Genomic DNA, 24,146 nt, shown 5'->3' on the forward strand with positions numbered 1-24,146 from the left:
CACTTAGGCCTTTGAAATTTGATGCCCAGAATTAATGATGAACTGAATGGAAGATTTGTGGGTGCTAGACTCACAAATTCTCCTTCCATTGTCTTTGAAATGTCCATCCACACGAGCTGTGGTCATAACGCTCCTGGTCCTTTTGTAGGCAAGACTCAAACAGGGCGGCCTCCACGAAGCTTCCAAGACCCTGGCCCTGGTCTCTCCAAGTGACCTTCACTGTTGTCACAATCAAAATGATGCACTTTGCTTCCCAAAAGACCCTCCTGCTACAGGTCAATGTACTGAAAAGGCCCAGTCATTCACAGAGCATGCTTTGCTCTTTATTCTACAGAAATGGCTGGCCACAAGAGCTGTTTCCTCTCCAGCATTCAGCATGATTCTCCCTTGCAAAATCACAATGTCTTTGCAAATGTATCGAATTTGGAACAGACAGTGACAAACCTTTCCTCAGATCTTCCAATGTATCGAATTATCGCTGGCCTGTGACTTGTGCTGTGATTGTGTTTGTGTGAAATGTTAAATGTTAACTGTGATCATTCAGCTCCTCCAGTCTTTTCTATCCCATTCAGTGATAATCCCATTTTACTAAAACAGGAGCTCGTAACATTAATAACAGTTCTTTGCGCTTTATACTCATCATTGCCCTTGGATCTATATACATTCATTCACCTTTTCATATGGATGACTTACTGAAGGTCGGAATATCTATGATTTCACGGAGCTGGTGAGCTTTGCGGGACCTATTATAACTGCATACAGTCTCAGATTTGTCATTTTTCAACATGAAAGGAATTTTTCCTGAAGTGGAACGTGTTCAGTTTGAGCATTTGATTTTTAATGTCGGAGGCAGCCCACTAAAGGAGAGATATTAGAAAACAATTCACAGTGCTTGGAAGTCTTTCAGAATTGGAAATGAGCATTGGAAGACAGAGTGAAGATTAGAAGATAACAGGTTTATTTCTTGCACTGAAATGTAGGAACTTTCAGAATCAGTAACTCAGACCCTCTTCTTCCATTTATGAGATACTTGGCCTTTACTTCAGATCCCTGAATACCCTTGGGAAGAAAAATATCACATTTCAGATATTAAAAATTAATTGAATAATTGTCAGTTGTAAAATTGAATTTCAAGCCATTCAATTTTTAAATATTAAAAAAAAATTTAGACATGCAGCACGGTGACAGGTTATTTCGACCCATTAGTCCATTGTCACCCAATTACATCCAATTAACCTACAACCCCCGTTACATTTCAAATGATGGGAGGAATCCAGATGCCCCAGGGAAAACCCACACAGACACGGGGAGAACATTCAAACTTCTGACAGACAGCATGGAATTTGAACTCCAGTCCCAACCGCTGGAGCTGTAACAGCATTGCAATAACCGCTATACTAGCTATTCCACCACTCTATTTCTGTGAAGAAATGTTTTCTAGCTTAAATCAAAATAGTGGGAGCCGGAATTTTCATGTGAGAACATTTATGAAGTTAAATAGAAAGGACAAGATGTTAGTAGAGGATAGAAAATGGGTAACAACAACCAGATCCTCTTAGGAAGGGCAGAGAATACAAACAAATTCCGAAGTGGAAAAATAGTAAATAAACAGGTTATAATAGCCATTATAAATATATCTTTGCAAAATGACAAAGGCATGGAATGAAGTACTCCAGGATAATTAATCTTTAAAAGAACTAGACAAAATGTAAAAGAAGGATTAACTCTGCTAATATAGGATGGATGAACGGGTAGATTTCCAATAACCTGACCTGGACCAACCATGTTGAATCGACACTCAAGAAGGGACACCAATGCATTAACTTTCTCGTAAAACTGTAGAAGTTCAGCATTACCCCCATGTCACTCAACAATTTGTATATATACAGCACTGAAAGCAATCTAGCAGGATGCATCAGAGCGTGGTACACGAACTGCCCTGCCCAAGAATGGAAGAAGCTGAAGAAGGCAGTGAATGCAGCTTAGAATCTCACAAACCTCCCTACCCTCCACTGACTCCATCTATAATCCCTGCTGTCTAGGTACAGGCAACCAACATACTGAATGACTCATTGGGAAGAAGGTTCCAATGTGTGAAATCATGCACCAACAGACTTATAGTTTTTCCCAGGCCATCAGCAAATGAACAAACCTCTCAACAGTGCTCTCTTGCCGCTACGTACTGATTGATCTTCCTTACTGTAAGCCTGTGCTCTGTAACAGTGCTCTTGCCTTGTGACTTTGTATGGATGTTAGAGTTGATTTCTAGACTGCCCACAGAACACTTTTCACAGTACCAGTGAATTTGAAACTTGAAGATTGATAAAGAAGAAAACAATTCTTGCTCACAAACTCAAGTAGTAGAATTAGCTTGAGTAGAGCTTCAAAATAGAAAAAGGGCAGAAAGCATGCTCAGAAGTTGTCCTGTGCACAATAATGGTAATGAAATGAATAGTATAAATCAGAAAATTAGAGAGGTTTATACACAAGTAGTACAGTAAAATCCCTGGTATCCGGTACCTCTGGGGAATGGTATTTATTCTTATTCATTTTATTGTTTACATTTATTTTCCTTGATTTTTTCTTTGTCGGATGCTTGAAATTGCCAGTTGCTTGAATTCCAGATAACAGGAGTTTTACAGTACAATAATCAAGGTGTCTGCAGATGATGCCGCTTTAGTTGCCCATTCAGAGCCAGCTCTTCAGCGCTTGACGTCCTGTTTTGCGGAAACTGCCAAAATGTTTGGCCTGGAAGTCAGCCTGAAGAAAACTGAGGTCCTCCATCAGCCAGCTCCCCACCATGACTACCAGCCCCCCCACATCTCCATCGGGCACACAAAACTCAAAACGGTCAACCAGTTTACCTATCTCGGCTGCACCATTTCATCAGATGCAAGGATCGACAACGAGATAGACAACAGACTCGCCAAGGCAAATAGCGCCTTTGGAAGACTACACAAAAGAGTCTGGAAAAACAACCAACTGAAAAACCTCACAAAGATAAGCGTATACAGAGCCGTTGTCATACCCACACTCCTGTTCGGCTCCAAATCATGGGTCCTCTACCGGCATCACCTACGGCTCCTAGAACGCTTCCACCAGCGTTGACTCCGCTCCATCCTCAGCATTCATTGGAGCAACTTCATCTCCAACATCGAAGTACTCAAGATGGCAGAGGCCGACACCATCGAATTCACGCTGCTGAAGATCCAGCTGCGCTGGGTGGGTCACATCTCCAGAATGGAGGACCATCGCCTTCCCAAGATCGTGTTATATGGCGAGCTCTCCACTGGCCACCGTGACAGAGGTGCACCAAAGAAAAGGTACAAGGACTGCCTAAAGAAATCTCTTGGTGTGAGGGGGGGGGTGGGGGGGTGGTTTGGGAGGAAAGGGGGGGGGGGAGAAAAAGTCACTGTATATGTGTGAAAAAGAAATAGTGTATATCATGGCTAATGTGATTTATGGTGTGAAAAATTAAAAAATTTTAAAAAAAAAAGAAATCTCTTGGTGCCTGCCACATTGACCACCGCCAGTGGGCTGATATCGCCTCAAACCGTGCATCTTGGCGCCTTACAGTTTGGCGGGCAGCAACCTCCTTTGAAGAAGACCGCAGAGCCCACCTCACTGACAAAAGGCAAAGGAGGAAAAACCCAACACCCAACCCCAACCAACCAATTTTCCCCTGCAACCGCTGCAACCATGTCTGCCTGTCCCGCATCGGACTTGTCAGCCACAAACGAGCCTGCAGCTGACGTGGACATTTACCCCCTCCATAAATCTTCGTCCGCGAAGCCAAGCCAAAGGCAAAGAAGAATCAAGGTGTAGTGGCACTATGGCAGCTCTACAAATCTCAGGAGGTATCAAACAGGCCATGTGACATCAGTGCGTCATGACATTAGCACGGGTCGAGTGTGTGATTCTGGCTTTTAAAAGGTTGTGCGGGTAGTGAAAAGTGAATCCGTTTGATTCACTCTAGAAACACATTGTCTGGTTATTTTGTCATGTCCACTGTAATTCCAGTGGCCACAGTTGGTGACCCCTATGAGTCCAAAAATGTATTTTTGGACAGACATGGATTCTGCAGCCGTTGCTGTGAAGCTGCCACCTTTCTAGACAGCTGAGCCTGAACTGTGGTTCCCACAGGGTGAAACTCAATTTCAGCTTCGCAAAGTCGAACACCACTCGTTATTACCATCTGGTCAGTGTCCTGGACCAAGCCGTTGCTAAGAGGGTCAACGACTTCCTATGGGATCCACCACATACCAGCAAGTATGACGCTTTAAAAGCACTTTTAAAGTCCCGTAGGGAAAGGGCAGTCAAACTACTACATTTCAATGGGTTGGGAGACCTCGCCCCTTCAGAATGAATGGATGAAATGCTGCTCCTTTCAGCTGGCAAAAGGCCTAATATGTTATTCGAGCAGCTCTTTTTAGAGTGAATGTCAGATGATATTAAGCTTTTGTTATCCAAGTGTTCATTTGAAGATCGAAGGGCTATAGATGCGGAGGCAGACATTCTATGGCTGGTTAAAAAGCACAGCAAGAAAAAATAGGTCTGCACAACCAAGATATTGACCCCGTGTCACACTCTATTGTTCTTAGCACATCAGTCCCTACAGGCAGGCAACACCCAAAACAAACAAGCAGCCTGTGGACACCTCGTCTTGGTATTATTACCACAGACTTTGGGGAATTGAATGCCTGCAAGTGCCTTCCACCCTGTTCATTTGTGGGAAAAGCTCAGGCCAACTGCTAGTAAGGGCTGTGGTAGCCTACTGTATGTATGGGACCAGTTGTCCCAACAAAAATTTCTGGTGGACTCTGGTTCAGAAGTTGGTATATGTCCACCCACCAGTTTTGACACATGCCATCCTACCCCGGTCCTGCAAACACGAGCAGTTAACAGTTTCAACATTCTGACCTTTGGCACCAGGAAGATGAATGTCAAGTTCAAGAATCATTTCTACACTTGCCCATTTATTATTGCAGCAGTATCCTGACCTTTGCTTGGTGCAGATTTTCTTCAAGCTCATTCGCTCCTCATCGGCTAATAGATAGAACTACTTTTCAGACCATTCCTCTGGCAGACACCTATATCCCTGATCTGTGCCCTCAAACATTAAGTAAGCCAGTAGATGAATTCTCCAAGCTGTTGGAAGATTTTCTGGAGATTACAATTTTCTGCCTCAACTGCAAAGCACGGTATTACTCAATGTATTTGTACTAAAGGCTCTCCTATCCATGCTAAAGCATGCCACTTATTTCCAGAGAAGCTGTGCTTAACTAAGGAAGAGTTTGTCAAGGTGGAGGAACTAGGCATAATTTGTAGGTCCAACAGTCCCTGGGCATCTCCATTACACATGGTCCCGAAACATAATGGAGGTTGGTGACCTTTTGGAGATTACGGGCGGCTTAACGACACCACCATCCCGGATTGTTGTCCGATACATCATATTCAGGATTTCTCGGCTAATTTGCATGGAGCGAAGACCTTCTCCAAAATAGACTTGGTGTGTGGCCGTCACCAAGTACTGGTAGAGCCAGAAGACATTCCAAAAACAGCAATAATTACCCCGTTTGGGTTGTTTGAATTTTTACAAATGCCATTTGGATTAAAGAATGCTTCTCAATCATTTCAACGGGTAATGGGTGCCTTAGGACGTGGTGTGACCAATGTTTTCATTTACCTCAACGACATTTTAGTGGCCAGTGGAACTAAGGAAGAACATTTGAAACATCTTTGTACACTTTTTATTTGTCCTCTGAAGTTTGGACTGACCACCAATCCAGATAAAACACTTTTGGACAAGAAATTATTGATTTCCTGGGGTATAGAATTACTCAGGAAGGCATAACTCTGCTGCCATCCAAAGTTGAAGCCATTACCAAATACTCAAGACTTGCTACGATTGAACACCTGCAGAAATTTTTGGAAATGGTAAATTTTTACTGTCAGTTTCTTCTGGGAGCAGGCTCATATCATGAAGCCTTTTTCTGATTTACTGTCCGGAAATGGCAGAATCATCCATTGGACTGAAGAGGGAAACAATGCGGAACTTGTGTATGGCGCACCGTTGGTGGTCCCAAGAGAGTTTGTTCCCTACCATTTCAACTCCAACAATGATCCTAAGGAACTGTTGAGAAGGCTAAGGGAGACCATAGGAAAATTGACCCCTATACCACCTCAAAGACCTCAAAAACTGCAAATATGTCCTCCTTTACAGAGGCCTTATGAAGGACCTATAGGATACTCAGACAAACTAGGTCAACCTGTATTTTGAACATTGGAGGGGCACCACAGTCTTTCACTTTTGACAGGCTTAAACCAGCTCACGTGGATGTCTTCCCCACTGCAGCAGCCAACAGTCCATCGCAGACGTCGACCACCTAAAAGAGAGACAAACCTCTCTACCAATTCTTGGGGAGTGGGGGGGGGGGGTGTGGGGTCTATGTACCAGTGCTATGGCGGCAACTACAACTCCCAGGGGGCAATGAACTGACCATAAGATGTCAGTGCATGAGACATCAGCACGTGGCGAGCAGGTGATTCTGGCTTTTAAAAGATTGTGTGGGTGATGAAGAGTAAATCCATTTGATTCACTCTGGAAACACCTTGTGTGGTTATTTCATTATGTCCACTATGATTTCAGTGGCCACAAAGGAAGACATTACATAGACTAAGTAAAACAAATTAGCAATAATGTGTAGTTCTAGCCATCACATTATAGGAAGGATGTGAAGGCTTTGGAGAGGATGCAAAAGGGGTTCACTAGAATATTGCCTAGATTTTTTTTAAAAGTGTTAGCTATAAAGGGAGGTTAGAGAAACTTTTTTGAATTGTTGAAGCAAGATAAAACACCCACCACCACAGTTATGTGTCCTATGATGCAAATGGATGTCACTGATCAACGACCTGGAAGCCTAATCAAGCAGCAGAGCAATTGAAGGGACCATTTGATTATACACTTGCTTTGGTTGAGGTACAAATGACTAAGCAGTGGCCAATGAGGCCAATGACCCCTGCAGTACTTACTTACATTGTTCCAGGGAGAGTTCTTGGATCTGAATCTGTGAAAGTAGAATACAAAACTGCATCCAAAAATGGCTTGCCTCTCTTAGATTACTGTTGTTAGTTGATATCAATTTTAATAAAAGCTGAGTTCTCTTTGTAACATCCCTATTTGAGTTTGCTAAAGATAAATTAAGGCAGCGTGGCCAAAAATCAGGCAATTTAATGGAATGGAAGCAGATAGTTTTAGTGATGGCAAAATTGGATAAGATCCTATTCCAACACCAAAAAACTCTTACAAAATTGTACTGTGGGGAGCATTCTGACAGATTGCATCACTGTCTGGTATGGTGGTGTCAATGTACAGGACTGTAAAAGACTATAGAGATTTGTGAACTTGGCCAGCGCTCTCATGGGCATCAGTCTTCACTCCATTAAGGATATCTACGAGAGGCTGTGTCTCAAGGACCCTCACCACCCAGGCCATGCCCTCTTCTCTCTGCTACCATCAGGAAGGAGCCAGAAGACAAAGACTTAACTGTACAAAATTAGCTTTTTCCCCTCTGTGATGAGAGTTCTGGAATGACGATGAACCACAGACACCACCTTTCTTTTCTTTTACACTAGTTTATTTTTATGAATGTAATTTATAGCAAGTGTGGTCCTGTAATGCTTCTGCAAAACAACGAATTCTGATTCTGAGATACTGAAGGCTTCAGTTTTGCTCAGTTACCCTGGAGATAGAAGGCACGTTTGTGTGACTTATTGGAATGCAACTTTAGTCTTTTTTTCCCCTAATACTTACTTTCTATGTGTGGGCTGCCTGGGAAAGTGTGCGACTGGAAAGCGGAATGAGGAAACGTCAACTTGAAACTGAAGTTGCCTGATAATTTTCCAAAGAAGAAAAAAAGGGGAGGTCCCGTGGAAAAGAAGACTGAGGTTCGCCTCTAGTCGGGTTCGGAAGCTCCCAGCCGCCGAAATGCCCTGGAAAGTTCAGCTGGTGATATGGACGGTCCTGGTCTCTGCCGTGTCAACGCTCCAACCTGGTAAAGCAATCAGCCTGGGAAGAAGTGGCGGGGGTTAGGTGCCGAGCTCTGGGGGGATGGGCAGAGGAGAGGGGGGAATAGGCATTTGATTGGGGATTGGGGAGCTGGTTCCCGGCCAACCTGCGCCCAATGTATTTATCTGGATAAACCGAAGACCCAACATCGCACGGATGCGACGAGAGGATGAGCTCTGTGCCACTGGCTGGGTTTATACGTGTACTTTGGGAGTAGTTTGCAAGGGCGGTCACCCAACGGGATAAAGCCAATAACCGTCAAAGCGAGCAAATCCAACCTTTCCGTGTGGCTGCGATCGTTTTAGAACCGTTCCTTTCGGGGTCTCTCAAAACTCCAGGGAAGGGAAGTGGGTGGAAGTGAGTCTCAGCCTCGGAGGCAGCGGATAGATCGGCAGCGAAAGTCGACGCTGGGGAAGAAAAGTGTGGTCAGTGGGACTGTCTGTCAACAGGATGGGAAATAAAGAGGGACCCACACACCCAGGGCAAACATCGAGACGCTGGAGATAGAATGGGTCTGTTAATGTGGGTCTGCTAATGTTTGGGGTCAGGACCTTGTATCAAGATTAAAGTAGGATTAAAAAGAGAGGAGGTAAGATTAGGGAGGGGCTAAAAGGTAAAGGTTCTATTACTGTCATGTAATACTACATTTAACATACATGAACTTCTTTAACTTTTGTCTACCTTAAGGCAGACAGAGTCGCCACTTTGTACAGCACCCCTCTCAGAAACCTACAGCACCTGGTGTCTCCAGGTGGCCTCCCCTTCAAGTACTGAACCTGCTTGGCTTCCAAGATCAGATCATCTCGGAGTCATCAGACTGTTAGGATTCTGTCTGGTGTTGGACCGAAAGTGGGAGATGTGCAGAGACATGTAGAGGGAGGAAATGAAGTCATGGAGTAAGAGGGCAGAAAAAAAGTGCAGGAGGGGAGCGGTGCGACAGAGCTTTGCAGAATTTGCTCAAGATTCCAGCTTTCCTTAATCACATACTTGAGGGACATGAAACTGCCTTTGTTTCCGCATCAAACCAAAGTGCATAAAATACCATAACTTAATAGAGATTGCTGATTGTATGTTTACTTTAGATTATTATATTTCCATAGTTCTTTCTGCATATTTAAACATATCTTTGTACTCCTGAACCGAGATCCCACTCTCTGTTTAAATCTGACTAAGCTCTCTCATCTTTGCTCAGTCTCACCATCATCTAGGACTAGTAGTCCAGTTGCGGTGTGAGTGTAAATCAGATGTCCAGAACAATTCCACGTGGCAGGATCTATGTTTGAGAAGCAGGAAGGCTAAAATCAAGATTCAAAATATTTTAATCTCCTGCATTAATAAGAATCTCAGGGTTGTATGTGATGTCATGTATGTACTCTGACAATTCATTTGAAATCTAATAATTCCAATTTCATTGCATTGAGAATAATCAGGTGCTTCTACAGCCAAATGATTAATGAAATATAATCACCAACGACAAACATGGAAAGCCAAATTGAAATACGGCCTTGATTTCACATTACATCCAAATGCTGCAACTCTGAACCTTCAACCCAGTCCTAGACTGTGTACACAAGACTGGGAATGAACCATGAGAAAACATTCGGACAATAATATTGGTTTGTCAGAATAGCACTTTAATTAAAATGACAATTTCAACATGAAAGTTAAACATTTATTTAATGTACTAATCCTGAATAGAGGGGTAAACTGCAGTTCTCTTCATAAGAAGGGCACTTCTACCAATCTTGCATCAGCAAAGATGTTTACGTAAAAATTATTCATCATATAGAAATTCTGTGCTGATGATATGTTTTGCAATTGGCTGCTGCTTGAATTTGACATAACTACATCCATGAGTAATAGACTGAAAAGTGGAATTAAGGCCATGATTTTGCTGGTTCTAGGGGGTCTTGTGATTCTATTTTTGCTGCTGCTCTGCATTCATTAAACTACATAATATAGTATTGGGACTTCCACTTCACTTCAGGTTTACTGTTCTGGGGTTTAATCTCATTTCAGAGAAATTAACATCTCAACCAGTGGTTCTCAACCTTTTTCTTTCCACTCACATGCCACCTTAAGTAATCCCTATGCCATCGGTGCTCTGTGATTAGTAACGGATTACTTAAGGTGGGATGTGAGTGGGAAGGGAAGGTTGAGAACCACTGCTCAAGACCCGTTTTACTGAATTATTAGCTTGTAAAAAATTGTTATTGGCCCATTTCCTTTGGAGTTATGAAACCGTGCACATAGCGAGCCAATTAAGTGCAATTCAACCTTTTTCTTTCTACTCACATGCCACCTTATGTAATCCCTCACTAAACTAAAGTATGAAAACCTCTGATCTAAATGAGGCTCCAGTATCTTTCTGATATCATCATTATCCATCAGTGTTGCCTTTTGGATGAAATATCAAACCATTGATCCTCTGAAGACATTACTTCAAGAAAATTGTGGCTGATGTTTTACATCAGTGTCTCCTTCCTAGATTAACCCAACATCCCTCATTTCCCTTAAGATCAAAACAAGTATTAATTTGTCTGGAATATAGGCAAGAACTGAGTGTTCTCATGGGTCTAGAATTCTGAAGATTTACTTGCCTCTAGATGTGGATATGTTTTATCATCTCAGAACTGAACGGTGAGCCATTTATTCTAAGACTCTCACTCCTGGGTCGAGACATCCTCTCCAGGAGAAGCTCACCTTTCCATCTACATCAATAATTCCCAGAAAATTTGCTATTTTCCACCAAAGAGGAGCAGTCAAGTCTGCTTCATCTCTCTTCGGAAACTTTTGTTTCACTCCCTTCATTGCAAATATATTCCTGCACAAGATGGAAGGCCAGACCTACATGGAATATCCCAGGGCCAGACTCATTGGGGCCACATATAATTGCATTAAGGTGTTAAAAGTCAAAGGAAATAGTGAATGATAACAAATCTGAATGGAAATCAGGTGTATTTGGAATGGATCCATTACAGCTGCACAAGAAATATGAAATGGCCACAGAAGTCTGCAGTCACAAAAATAGTTAATTAATAGATGGGTAATCTGATCTTTTCTTTACCTATTTACCTTTAGTCTTGTTTATATACCTCAATATGTCATTTCTTATTTATACTTGCATTAAAAGCCCAACAGCATTAGTTGCTACATAAGAGACTACAGATTCTGGAATCTAAACAGCTCAATGGTCAAGATCATCTCTGGGGGTAAATGGATGGTTGAAAATTCGGGTCAAGATCCTATATCAGGACTGAGTGTAGAGTGAAGATACCCAGTAAATAGAAATGAGAAGCAAGGGTGAGGCAAAGTGGGCCATAGATGGAAACAGATGAGGAGAGGGATGATTGGAAGATGGAGCCACATGGAAGAGGGGAGAGGTGAGTGTTGAGACAGAGGCTGGGTGATTGGCAGATGGTGCCAGGTTGTAGAGAGGGAGAAGGGAGTATTGAGACAGAGACTTATAAGGGATCAGTAGAATCAGATAAGGGGAAAATAATTTAGTTAAAAATTTTGCTGAGGTCCACCACTTTGAGCTGTTTTAAATCCTCATGGAGAGCAAAGATATTGAGTAATTGCATCAACCAACCTTAATTGCCCATTAAAATATACTTTCATGTATTAGATGGGACAAGTCACATTGATATAGTTATCGCTCTCTCAAATTAAGGCAAAGGGTGAGATTGATTTCTGGCACTTTCCTGGCATGTTTGAGAAGGGAGACAGGATGATCATAAAACTGAAGAAGTGAGGTGATTTTGCTACAATTGCATTGGATTTTAATGAAACAGTAGCTGAAGTATTGTAAATTATTTTGACAGAATGGAAACAGATAGTTTTAGTGATGGTAAAAATAGAAAGTCAGAAGCTGGTGTTGGAATTAGATAAGATACTGAAGGATCCAGTCTGATTCAGTTTCAGTCAGTTCCCACGGAGAAAGAAGGAATTTTTATCTTGAGAATAGACTCTGACTTGTAAATTATGTTGGCCTATTTTGGCATTCTATAAAATGACTAGATTGATGTATGGGTTAAGAAGTCTGTTCTGTGAAGAGAAATACGAAATATAGACTAGTTGTTCTTCACAGTTCAAAGAATAAAAAATAAACTAAATGAAATTCTGTAAAATTAAGATAATCACACAAAATCATAAAATATAGGAGCAAAAGGAGGGCAATTGGCCCATTAAGTCTGGACCATCATTCTATTAAGAGCTGATCCATCCTCCCACTCAGCCCCATTCCCTACTCTTCTCCCCATAATCCTTGATGCCCTGACTAATCAGATACCTGTTAATCTCTTCCTTAAATATACCTAATGACCTTGCTTCCATGGCCACCTTTGGCAACAAGTTCCATAGACTCATGATCCTCCAATCTGTGATCTGACCATAAAAAAGTCCCAATGCTTCAGGATCTGGGCCCTTTTTTCCATGCTCCCAAATGATTCACCAAGGCCTTGGTTCCTTTGAAGATCACTAGGTCTCCAATTCAATGCTTTGTTCCGATTACCTGAGGCCCCAGTTCCCCCTCCCACCACCTGCACCATTTGCATACATTCATTGAGGCCTAATTTCCATGTTCCCAACTAGTTTGGGCCCTGATTCCCACTCTTGCTTCTGACTAATTACAACCCTGGTTCCTGTCCTTACATTCAACTAATTGGGGCAGAGTTCCAATGCTCTCTTTAAATTGAACAGCCTCATTTACCATGCCTCCTCTATATTTACCAGGTGCACTGAGATCTTTATTGTAATACTGTATAACATCTAAAAATAGTGAATTAAAAATGTGTTAAGGTACCATTCACCAGTGTGGAAAATCTGTTAGTGTGGCGCCACCCAAGTTCTGAGTATACTGGATTATGCAAGTGTTTCTTTGTCATGGAGGATTTAACAAAATGGAAATAGTCACAAGGAAGGAGTTCAGTTGGTTTGGACAAATTTTTATAAATTGGTCAAGGCATTATATAAAAATCCTAAGGTGAAAGTAGTAACTAATGGACAGATCTCTGATCCATTCTATCTGGTAGTAGATAAGGTTGTCTTCTATCCCCAGCTTTGTTTATTTTAGCTATCGAGACATTGACTGGAATAATTAGGAGTGACTTAGAAATGAAGGGGTTCAAGGTTGGTCATGAGGAGTATAAAATTAGTTTATTTGAAGCTGATGTTTTGATCTATTTGACTGAACCAGACACCTCCTTATGTAAATTACATTTAAATTTGGAAGAATATGATAAGATTTCAGGTTATAAAGCAATTTGGGATGAAAGCAAAGCTCTGCCCCTTACACAAGGAGATTATCCTCTTTGTCAAAGAAATACTCAATTTAAATGCCAAAGGAAGTGATTAAATATTTAAGGATTTGGATAGATAATAAGTTAAATAATTTATACAAACTGAATTATTTACCATTGCTTGAAAAAGTTGGAAAAGATTTGAAAAAATTAATTACTTTGCCAATAACATTAATAGGTAGGGTAAACTGTATTAAGATGAATATCTTTCTGCAGATGCAATATCTTTTTCAAACTTTTTCCTATATTGTTACCACAAAAGTTCTTTCAAGAATTAAATAAACAAATAGGAAAAATGTCTTTGGAAAGGTAAAATGTCAAGAGTATCTATAGAAAAATTAACATGGAAATATGAATTGGGAGGTTTGCAGCTTCCTAACTTTAAGAATTATTATCAAGTAGCTCAATTGAGGTTTCTTAATTCTTTATTTGAGGGATTAGGAAAACTGGCATGGGTCAAAATAGAAATGGATCAAATAGGAGAGAAATCAGGAATTATTTATTGATGGAATTCAAAGTTAATAACTCGTGTGAAGGAGGCACCTTTGCTTAAACATTTGATTACCATCTGGAACAAGATAAATAATGAAATGGGAGCAAAAAGAAGTGTATCCCCTAAAACACCCGTGATTCAGAACAGTTTATACCTTTTACTAAAGATAACCTATTTTAAATATTTGATTTCATAATGGTATTAAAAATATGTGGAAAATTGTGAACAAGCTCAATTGATGTTTCAACAATTAAGAAAAAAATATGGTATTACTCAAAATACACTTTTTTGCTATCTTCAACTGAGGGTACTTGTGGGAAAAATTAGGTCCAACAATTAATTTATCGGCTTATCATGAGTTGGAGGTTCTTATTAGGAGAGGTTATAGAAAGAAATTTATTTCTGCAATGTATCTTTTACTACAAGCAGGCACTATTAAAAAGGGAGTTCATAAATCTAGTCAGAAATGGGAGGTTCATCTAAATATTACAATTGGATGAGAAAAGATGGGCAGAACTCTGTCAAGACTGTATGACAAATATTATAAATGTTAGATACATACAGTTTAGTTCAATATAATCATTTACATCAATTATATTTAGCACTGCAAAAATTGCACAATATGAAATCTGATTTATCAGATAAGCGTTTTTGATGTGGTGAAGAAATAGGAACCTTTTTGCACTCTTATTTGGTCATGTTCTAAAGTTAGAACTTTTTGGACTGACTTAGGAAAGTTCTTGGAACAGTTTACTGGGATTGTTATTCCACAAAATCCAGATTTATTTTTGTTGGGGAATATAGAAAGAACAAGACCTGAATTAAAACTATCATTTTATCAAGTCAAATTTATTAAAATAGTTTTAGCGGTGGCAAGGAAGCATATTGCAGTGACTTGGAAATCAGATTTGAGATCCTTTACAGGTTTCTTCTTATCGACCAATATCGTTGTTAAATGTGGATTATAAAATTGTAGCTAAAGTTATGGCTAATAGATTAGCTCAATATTTACCTAAAATAATACATAAAGACCAAACAGGATTTATAAAAAATAGATATGCGTCTGATAATATTTTGCGATTAATAACTTTGATAAACAAATCTAAATCTCAAATGAATTATCCAATAGTGGTTTTGTTGGATGCAGAAAAGGCTTTTGATAGAGTGGAATGGAAGTTTTTATTTAAAGTACTTGAGAAATTTTGTTTTGGTCCCTCCTTTATTGGATTGATAAAGGCTTTATATAATAGTCCGAAGGCTAGAGTTGCTACCAATGGGCAGATTTCAGAATCTTTTGATTTAACAAGGTCTACTAGACAAGGATGTCCATTGTCACCTGCTTTAATTACCATAGTTATTGAACCTTTGGCACAATTAATACGTCAAAATGAAAATGTTAAGGGTATGAGAGTTTTGAATGAGGAATATAAGATTAATTTATTTGCTGATGATGTCTTATTATATTTGGTGGATCCTGATATCTCTTTACCAGCAATTCAAGAATCTTTAGAAAATTATGGTCAATTATCTGGTTATAAGGTAAATTGGGCTAAAAGTGAAATTTTGTCAATTTGTAAAGATGATTATTCAATATATAAAAATATTATAAATTTGAAGTGGACTAAACAAATTAAATATTTAGGAATTAATGTTAATACAGAATATCAAGATTTATATTCAATTAATTATCTTCTTTTAATAAAAAAGATTAGATTAGACTTGATTAGGTGGAAGAATTTTAGGTTTATTGGGGAGAATTGACACTATAAAAATGATTATTTTTCCTCGGATACAATATTTGTTTCAATCAATTCCTTATTTTTTTAAAAAAAGTTTTTTTAAGGATTTATATAAAGCAGTTAGAGACTTCTTATGGAAGGGAAAATTTCCGAGGGTAGCAATGAGAAAGCTGATGTGGGATTTTCAATTTGGAGGTTTGAGACTACCGAATTTTCAACATTATTATGAGGCAGCTCAATTTAAATTTCTTAGTGCATTAATGAATATGGAGGATCCCCCTAGTTGGGCAAAGATAGAAATGGCAGTTATTTTAGAAAAATTTTCACATGAGTTTTTGTTTCGATGGAATAAAAATTTATTACGAACTTATGATGTACCAATATTGAAACATTTATTGAATTTATGGACAAGTAAACTTAATAAATTGGGGCTTAAAAATAAATGGTCTGGGCGATTGCCATTATTTAATAATCAACTTGTTCCTTTTACAGTCTCCAATATTACTTTGAAACAATGGGAAAGGAAAGGAATTAAAAAATTATCAGATTGTTTTTTTGAAGGATGTTTTTGTTCTTTTGAGGAATTACAAAAGAAATTTGGTATTAGTGGAAATTCTGTATTTGTATATTATCAGTTAAGATCATTTGTAAAACAGATATGTGGCCGACATATGATTTTATTGCCTGAAACTAGTTTTGAGAAATATGTACTTTCCATACCAAAAAAAGGGTATATATCTGATTTGTATTGTATTTTACAAGAAAATGAAAGCAAGACAGATTGGGATAAAGATAAGTTGAAATGGGAAAAAGATTTAGGTTCAATAATAGCTGAAGAAGCCTGGATGGAAATTTGTCAGAATAGTATTCGGAAATTGATTAATGCTAGATTAGTGATGATTAATTATAATTTTATACATCAATTATATTTAACACCAGAGAAATTAAAAAAATTTGGTCTTAGTAAGTCAGATTGTTGTTTTCGTTGTGATCAGATGTCCAATACTTTTTTACATACAGTTTGGTTTTGTGATCGATTGCAACAGTTTTGGAAAGGTATTCAATCTATATTTAATAGTTTATATAATATCTATGTTGTATTAGATCCTGATATATTTTTATTAAGGAATATGAAATCATTAATTGACTTAGGCTTAAATGATTATCAGATTTCTTTTATCTATTTAGCCTTAGCGGTGGCCAAGAAATGTATAGCGCTTACTTGGAAAGACAGAAATATACTAACCTTAGATAGTCTATCTAAGGTATTTAGAGATGAAGTCTTGTTTAATTATGGAAAATATATCTTTTTCAATTCAAGATAAGATGTCTTTTTATAAGCTGAAGTGGACTCCATTTGTTAAGTACATGCAATTAAGTTTGACTTAAATATGTTTTATGTGTGATATTTTAGATTTGATAACTTTTTTTATTAGTATTTTTACTTGTTACTCTTTTTTTGTTTGTGAGTGTTTTTTTATATATAATATTATTAACTTTATTAATTCTTCACTCTTTATTATGGGGGGGAAGGGTGTGTTTTTTTTATATATATATATATAGATTTTTTTTTTAGTGCCCGTATATATGGGGGGGGGGGGTTAGACTGATTTAAGTTAGGTCATTAATGCTGTGTTGTAATAATTACTTTATTTTTATTTTTATTTAAATGTAAATTTTTTGTTTTATTCATGTGATAAAATCTTTAAATAAAGTTTTTAAAAAAAAAGGAAATCAGATTTGGGTATGGAAAGATGGCACTCAGAAATTCAAAGTTGTATGGCTTTGAGGAAAATTATATATAATTTGAAACCTGTAAAACCTCTTAAAACCTGTAATAATCTTCTTCCTTAAAGTCCTCTAATATAAATATTATAAGGTTCCAGTGTATGAGCCAACCCTTTGTGCAATCCAGATTGATATTATATTTTCTTTAAACTTTTCTTTTCCTTTTTATATAATTTTTAAAATATAACTATATATTGTATCTATTATTATATCTTTTATAATAGTTGGGGGGTAAGAGGGAAGGATCAATACCATGTAATCACTGTAACTTTTAAATTTAATTAAGTATTAATTCTGTACAATTATAATTACATGGATGAAAACTTTAAATAAATATTCAAAAAAAGGAAGGGGTTTAGATGAAGGACAAAAATAGGAAAAGATTTAATGCCTCAGAAGTTGGGGTAAAACAGAATTCTGTGGACACCGTGGTTGAAGTAAAAACACACAATGCTGGAGAGACTCAGCAGGTCAAACAGTGTCCTTTATGTAGCAAAGGCAGAGATAAATAGCTGACGTTTCAGGCTTGAGCCCTTCATGAGAAAATAGCCCCAGAAGTTGATGATCTTTGCAATTTTGTGTACCAGATTGAAGGGGCTGAATGCATTGGTCCTTAGTCATCATGTTCTCAATTGTTATCATTCAGTAGAATAATGTGCTTTTTTTAATATTTTCAGAGAGGAATTCAATTTCCCAAGACAATCTCACCCTCAAATCATTTGGTGGATCTCCATCTCATAATGTTCACAAATGGAACAGTTCACAGCCTTCATTAAGACAAGGATTTAAGGACAATTACTCCTTCAGTAATAAAAAGGTCCAAGTGAGAGTTTCAGATGCAGCAAGGAGCTACTTAACAAGCTTATGGATGACATTCGTGATTCCTTTTATTTACACATTTGTGTTTACTGCTAGTTTGCCTCTTAACTTCCTCGCAATACTAATATTCCTCTTTAAAATAGGATTCAGAAATCCAACAGTGATTTACATGATGAACTTAGCTGTGGCAGATCTATTATTTGTGCTGCTGCTTCCACCAAAGATTTCCTACCACTTTTCCGGCAATAACTGGAGATTTGGCTCCTTTCTCTGTCAATCGGTTACCAGTGGCTTTTATGCCTATATGTACTGTTCAGTACTGCTGATGTTGTGCATTAGTGTTGATCGATATCTTGCTGTGGCTTATCCAATCAAATCATCCACTTGGAGGACCCAGAGCAGCGCCACTGTACTTTGTCTCATCATATGGTTTCTGGCTATTTGTGGCGCTCTGCCACTCTTCTTAACTGAGCAAAGTGTGTATGTCACTGACCTAAATGTTACAACTTGTCATGATGTGCTACCTCTCTCAGTGCAACAAACTTATTTTGTCTATTATTTTCCCTCTCTGTGCATTCTATTCTTTGTAATTCCCCTGATTGTAACCACATTGTGTTATGTGAGTATTATCTCAACCCTTCATTCAGCAAGTGTGGTAAACCATTATGGGAAGAGACAAGCTTTCTTTCTAGCTATAATTATACTTGGTGTGTTCATTGTCTGTTTTACTCCAACAAATATTATTTTGCTGATACACTACCTTAATTTTTTTCATGCACCAAGTGATACCCTCTATTTCATTTACATGCTCTCTGTATGTATAGGCAGTATGAGCTGTTGTCTTGATCCATTGATTTATTATTATGTTTCATCACTGTTCCAGAATCATTTACATCACCTTTTCAATTCAAGGGAGATTGAAGGCATTTAAGGAAAAGAACTGATTAATCAATTTAATCATTACTTCCACTCACCGGCCATCAAATTTGCATAATGTTTTACAGCCAAACATAATAAATAAATCCTAGAAGTTTATTTTGGTAATTTTGTTAGTACAGCATATTTCTAATATTCTGGGACTCAGCCAAATGAAATCAAATTAATTTGTTCTACTTTTCATATTTCTCCATTGTGAGTACCTGCACACAAAGTGTTATCACTTCTTTGGGTCAAATTATCCTTTTAATTACAAATTGTTTACAATATTTAAGTATTTTTTTTAACCCAGTTGCTTTGAGTTTTGCAATGGGGTGGAAAGTTCTCACCACAACATTTTTACTTACTGATGTCATAAGTGCTTTCCTAGATGAAAACTGAGAACAGATGGTTGTGCACCCAATGATAACTGTTTCTTTCGTATTGGGTGTAGAGCGCGTCGAAAGAACCAAAGACTTGTTGATCCAAACCAAGGCTTGTATTAACTAAAAGACTGGAGCAGATCACAAGTAGGTCGACCAGTCCAGAATGACCTGGTCTGGCTAGGAGCAATCCTTTAAGTCCTGCCAGTAGGTGGGGCTACACTCTCAGCCAATCACAGTCGTCCTACACTACCATCTGTACATATATATATGTACACATTGGTGATAGAATCCGTACTATCACATTGGGTTCCCACAAATGTGGCTTTAACAACAGCTCACAACTAAATTATACCTTGGTGCATGCCCACAATTTATCTACCTACTAAGATTTCTAATTCTTCTTTGGCTTGGCTTCGCGGACGAAGATTTATGGAGGGGGTAAATGTCCACGTCAGGTGCAGGCTTGTTTGTGGCTGACAAGTCTGATGCGGGACAGTACATGAGAGTCAAATAGACAATCTTACCAACTGTAAAAACAACTAATTTTTTTAGAGGGGAACCTCTCATTTATTGATATCAGGAATGGGTAGCGATCATATCAAAATATCTGACATTATATTTGCTGAATAATGAGTGAAAATACACTTATCTGTTGTACAACATACTTTGTGATTCATAAAACACTCCTTATAAAATTTTTTTAAAGATTCAGAATTCCAGGGAAATTCAAAATGAACACCAATGTTGAGAAATCGCACCTTATGATTAGAGAAAATAGACTCTTCTGTAGGCATGAGAAAGTAAATCTTTCACTTTAAGACTTTTTTTTGAATAGTTATGTTACAGTTATTTATATTTCTTGATTGTTATTTTAATATTGTAATAAAACTTTGCCAAATATAATAGACTGAAAAATGTGGTCATGAAAAGTTGCATCTTTTATTACATTGTCTCATATTTATTTCAATATATGCCTGAGGTATCTCTGCTTTAAACAAAAATATGCGATTAGTTGCATATTTGACCTTGGCAGTTCAAGGAATGCAAAACAAGCTACTCAGAACTGAACCTTCTTCTGAACACCAATCATTTGAAGAGAGTCCTGTGGGTTCATGAAGGTATATTCTTTAAATAGGAAGTGATTGCATTTTTGTACATTATCTTAACACATTTTGAACAAAGTACTTCAGGTCTCTTCACAATAATGATGTTCCAACTTCAAGCCAGATCTGAACAAAATGTAATATTTCTAATTGGCAAGTTCTTTAGCACCAACTTTGTATGAAAGGTGGATTACTTCTTCAATGAATGTGAGGTTTGAGTTTATGACGGAGCGAGCTGTGTTTGACCCTTCTTCAGCCTCCTGTATTCCTGCGTACTCAGGCTGTGATGCAACCTATCAGTATACTTTTCATAGTCTACCCATAGAAGTTTGATAGAGGATTTGTTGACATGCCAACTATCTTCACACTACTTGAAAGTAGAGGCATTAATTTGCCTTCTTCGTGGCTCACTCAATATGCTGTCTTCTGATATATATAGGTTTATCTGTTTTATGTAAAATATTTGTATTACTTTTTGTCTCAGCTAGTAACCAAAAAACATTTTATTGACCTAAACTTTGGTAAAGTAATCTTCCTTATGAAACCACAAAAAAAAATTTGTATCATTTATAGCTGAAGCAAATATAACAACTGTTGCATACGCGCCACACCAGTGTGGAGAAGAACAAAACTCACACCAAAGCCTTGGAAAATGAGACTGGTTCATTGCTCCAGTTGTCGCGTTTATATGGGCCCAAGGCACTGATGTCAAGGCCCTGTGTCATCAGAGTGTCGGCCTGGGATTTGCTGGCATTACTGCCAGAGTTCCCCAGTAGAGTGGATAGGGGGTGGGGGGGGGGGGGTGGTGGAAACCAATGGATGTGGTACATCTGGATTTTAGTAAGGCATTTCATAAGATTCCGCACAGAAGACTAGCATACAAATTTAAAAATCATGGTATAGGAAGTATGGTATTAAGGTGGATAGATGGACAGGAAGCAAAGAGTAGGTATAAATGGGTTTTTTTAGGAATGGCAGTCAATGACTTGTGGAGTACCGCAGGGCTCTGTGCTGGAGCCACAGTTGTTTACAATATATATCAATGACTTAGATGTGGGAATAGATAGCAATATTTGAAAATTTGCAGACGGCACAAAGTTGGGTAGCGGGGTTGGCTGTGTTGCGGCCACTAGGAGGGTGAAGAGTGATTTGGACAAGTTAGGCGAGTGAGCCAAGACTTGGCAGATGCAATATAATGTGGATAAATGTGAGGTTATCCACTTTGGAGGTAAGAACAGGAAAGAGGACTATTATCTAAATGGTATCTGTTTAGGAAAAGGGGAGATGCAGAGACTTGGGTGTTGCTGTGCATCAGTCGTTGAAAGTGGGCGTGCAGGTGCAGCAGGCGGTGAGGAGGCTGAATGGTATGTTGGCGTTCATAGCGAGAGGATTTGAGTCCAGGAGTAGGGAGATCCTGCTGCAGCTGTACAGGGCCTTGGTGAGACCACACCTGGAATACTGCGTGCAGTTTTGGTCTCCTTATCTGAGGAAGGAGATCCTCGCAATGGAGGGGGTGCAGAGAAGATTCACTAGACTGATACCAGGGATGGAAGGACTTGCATATGAAGAAAGGTTGGATAGACTAGGTTTGTATTCTCTGAAATTTAGATGATTGAGGGGGGATCTTATAAAATTCTTAAGGGTTTAGACGGACTAGATGCAGGTAGGTTGTTTCCAGTGCTGGGGAAAAAAACAGAACCGGGGTCACAGTTTAAGGGTAAGAGGGAAGTTTTTTAGGACTGAGATGAGGAAACATTTCTTCTCTCAGAGGGTGGTGGATCTGTGGAATTCTTTGCCGCAGGAAGTAGTTGAGGCTGGTTGTCAATATTTAAGAGTAGTTTAGATTTGGCCCTTGTGGCTCAGGGGATCAAGGGGTATGGGGAGAAGGCAGGAACCAGGTACTGATCAGCCATGATCATACAGAATGGCGGAATAGGCTTGAAGGGCCAAAAGGTCAACTCCTGCACCTATTTTTCTTTGTTTCTGTTTCCCACCATGCGGAGGTCACCTGGGATGATGGCCGGTGTCACCCCTCCCCAGGTCCGCACGGTCGCCGTGTTCACTGGCCATTTTGCAGGCCAGTCGGTCCGTGTCTCCGCCGCCCCCAGAACCAGTGACCAGGCCTTTGTCCATAGCCTTATGCAGCCTGTCCCTGTGTCGTGGAGGAGGAGTAGAGACCAGCTTATCACAGTCAAGATATGCCAGTTTCAGGCAATCAACGGTAAAAGTCTCCTCCTTACCACTGATGTCGAGGACAAAGGTAGAACCATTGTCTCTAACGACCTTGTAGGGCCCCTCATTGGGTCATTGTCATTATATGGGAAGCCTGTGTGTGCCCCTTCTCACAAATACGTTCTGACATGTCTTTTGGTCCTTGGGGACATTACATTTGGGCTGGCTGAGTGATGGGGGTTGCTGTGGGACCAAGGTCCCCAGTTTTCACTGCAAGTGGTCGAGGGTTGCTGTAGGGTATTCCGGGCATTTATCGAGAGCCAGGAACTCCTCAGGGATGATTAAAGGCACGCCACAGGCCATCTGTGCTGCCAAGGTATTGTAGTCCTCCTTCAGCATGGCACAAATTCCCAACAGGAATTTTGTCAACCCAGTTGGGATGCTTGACCAAGGCTATCAAGGCTGCCTTGAGATGCCTGTGGAAGCATTTCATCAACCTTTTTGCCCAGTGTGGTGGAACTGTGACTCCAGAAAGTTAACTACTGCTGCCCAAAAGTTAATTGTGCCCCCTGTCTGAAGTCAGGTGTTCTGGGACCCCAAATTGTGATACCCATGTGTCAATGAGTGCCCTGACGCAGGTTTCTGTGGTAGTATCAGCCAGCGGAACTACCTCAGGCTACCTCGTGGAGTGGTCTACCATGGTCAGGAGATATATCACCTTGTGGGAAACTGGTAACGACCCTACTATGTCGATGTTTACATGGTTGAACCTGCACTGCTCTGGCTCAAAACTGTGTGGGCACTCTAGTGTGAACCTGCACTTTGGAGGACTGACAGTTCGTGAAGGCCTTAACCCACTAACTGACCTGTTTACAGAGGCCATGCCAGACAAACCTGCTGGCCACCATCTTGACCGTGGCATGGATCGTGAGATGTGCCAGGTTGTGGATAACCATGAAAACCTGGCATCTCCATGCAGCCTGAACGATGGGTTGGGGGCTGCGGATAGAAATGTCACACAGTAGAGTCAGGTTAGCTAGGCCAACAGGGACATCCTCCACCCTGAGACCAGAGAGAGCTGCCCTATATGCAGGAATCTCAGGGTCCTGCTGCTGGATTTGGGAAGGGCAACGTAGTTGACCCCTTGGGACAGGTAGTGTACCAACTTGATCACGGGTGTGACAGGTTGTTTGTCCCCGCAATCTGCTGAATCTCTGTGGTAGACTCAGACACATAGGATGTGGCTCTGTTGTCTTGCCGACCACAGGTCTAACACCTTATGGAAGGTGAAAGTCAGTGACTTGTGATTGGTGAACACCCTGAATTGCCAGCGTTTTAAAAAGTAACGGAAATGTCTTACCAC

At 39.5% G+C, this 24,146-nt stretch overlaps 2 protein-coding genes across 2 annotated transcripts in view; both read left to right on the forward strand.

Annotated features, from left to right (window-relative positions):
* Positions 1–7,967: 7,967 nt before the first annotated feature.
* f2rl1.2 (coagulation factor II (thrombin) receptor-like 1, tandem duplicate 2) overlaps positions 7,968–24,146 on the forward strand; it is a 64,941-nt gene continuing 48,762 nt past the window's right edge. Inside the window, exon 1 of the mRNA XM_069937842.1 lies at positions 7,968–8,054. The gene's annotated coding sequence lies outside the window, so the exon portion shown is untranslated. The remainder of the gene's footprint in view (positions 8,055–24,146) is intronic.
* Positions 7,973–20,413, forward strand: LOC138763546 (proteinase-activated receptor 1-like). The gene is made up of 2 exons (XM_069937865.1): positions 7,973–8,054; positions 18,066–20,413. Exons 1-2 carry the CDS (start codon positions 7,988–7,990, stop codon positions 19,136–19,138), a joined length of 1,140 nt encoding a protein of 379 aa, XP_069793966.1. The 5' UTR covers positions 7,973–7,987; the 3' UTR covers positions 19,139–20,413.

The sequence above is a fragment of the Narcine bancroftii genome, chromosome 1, assembly GCF_036971445.1.
Source record: "Narcine bancroftii isolate sNarBan1 chromosome 1, sNarBan1.hap1, whole genome shotgun sequence".
In the NCBI taxonomy this organism is placed as follows: Eukaryota; Metazoa; Chordata; class Chondrichthyes; order Torpediniformes; family Narcinidae; genus Narcine; species Narcine bancroftii.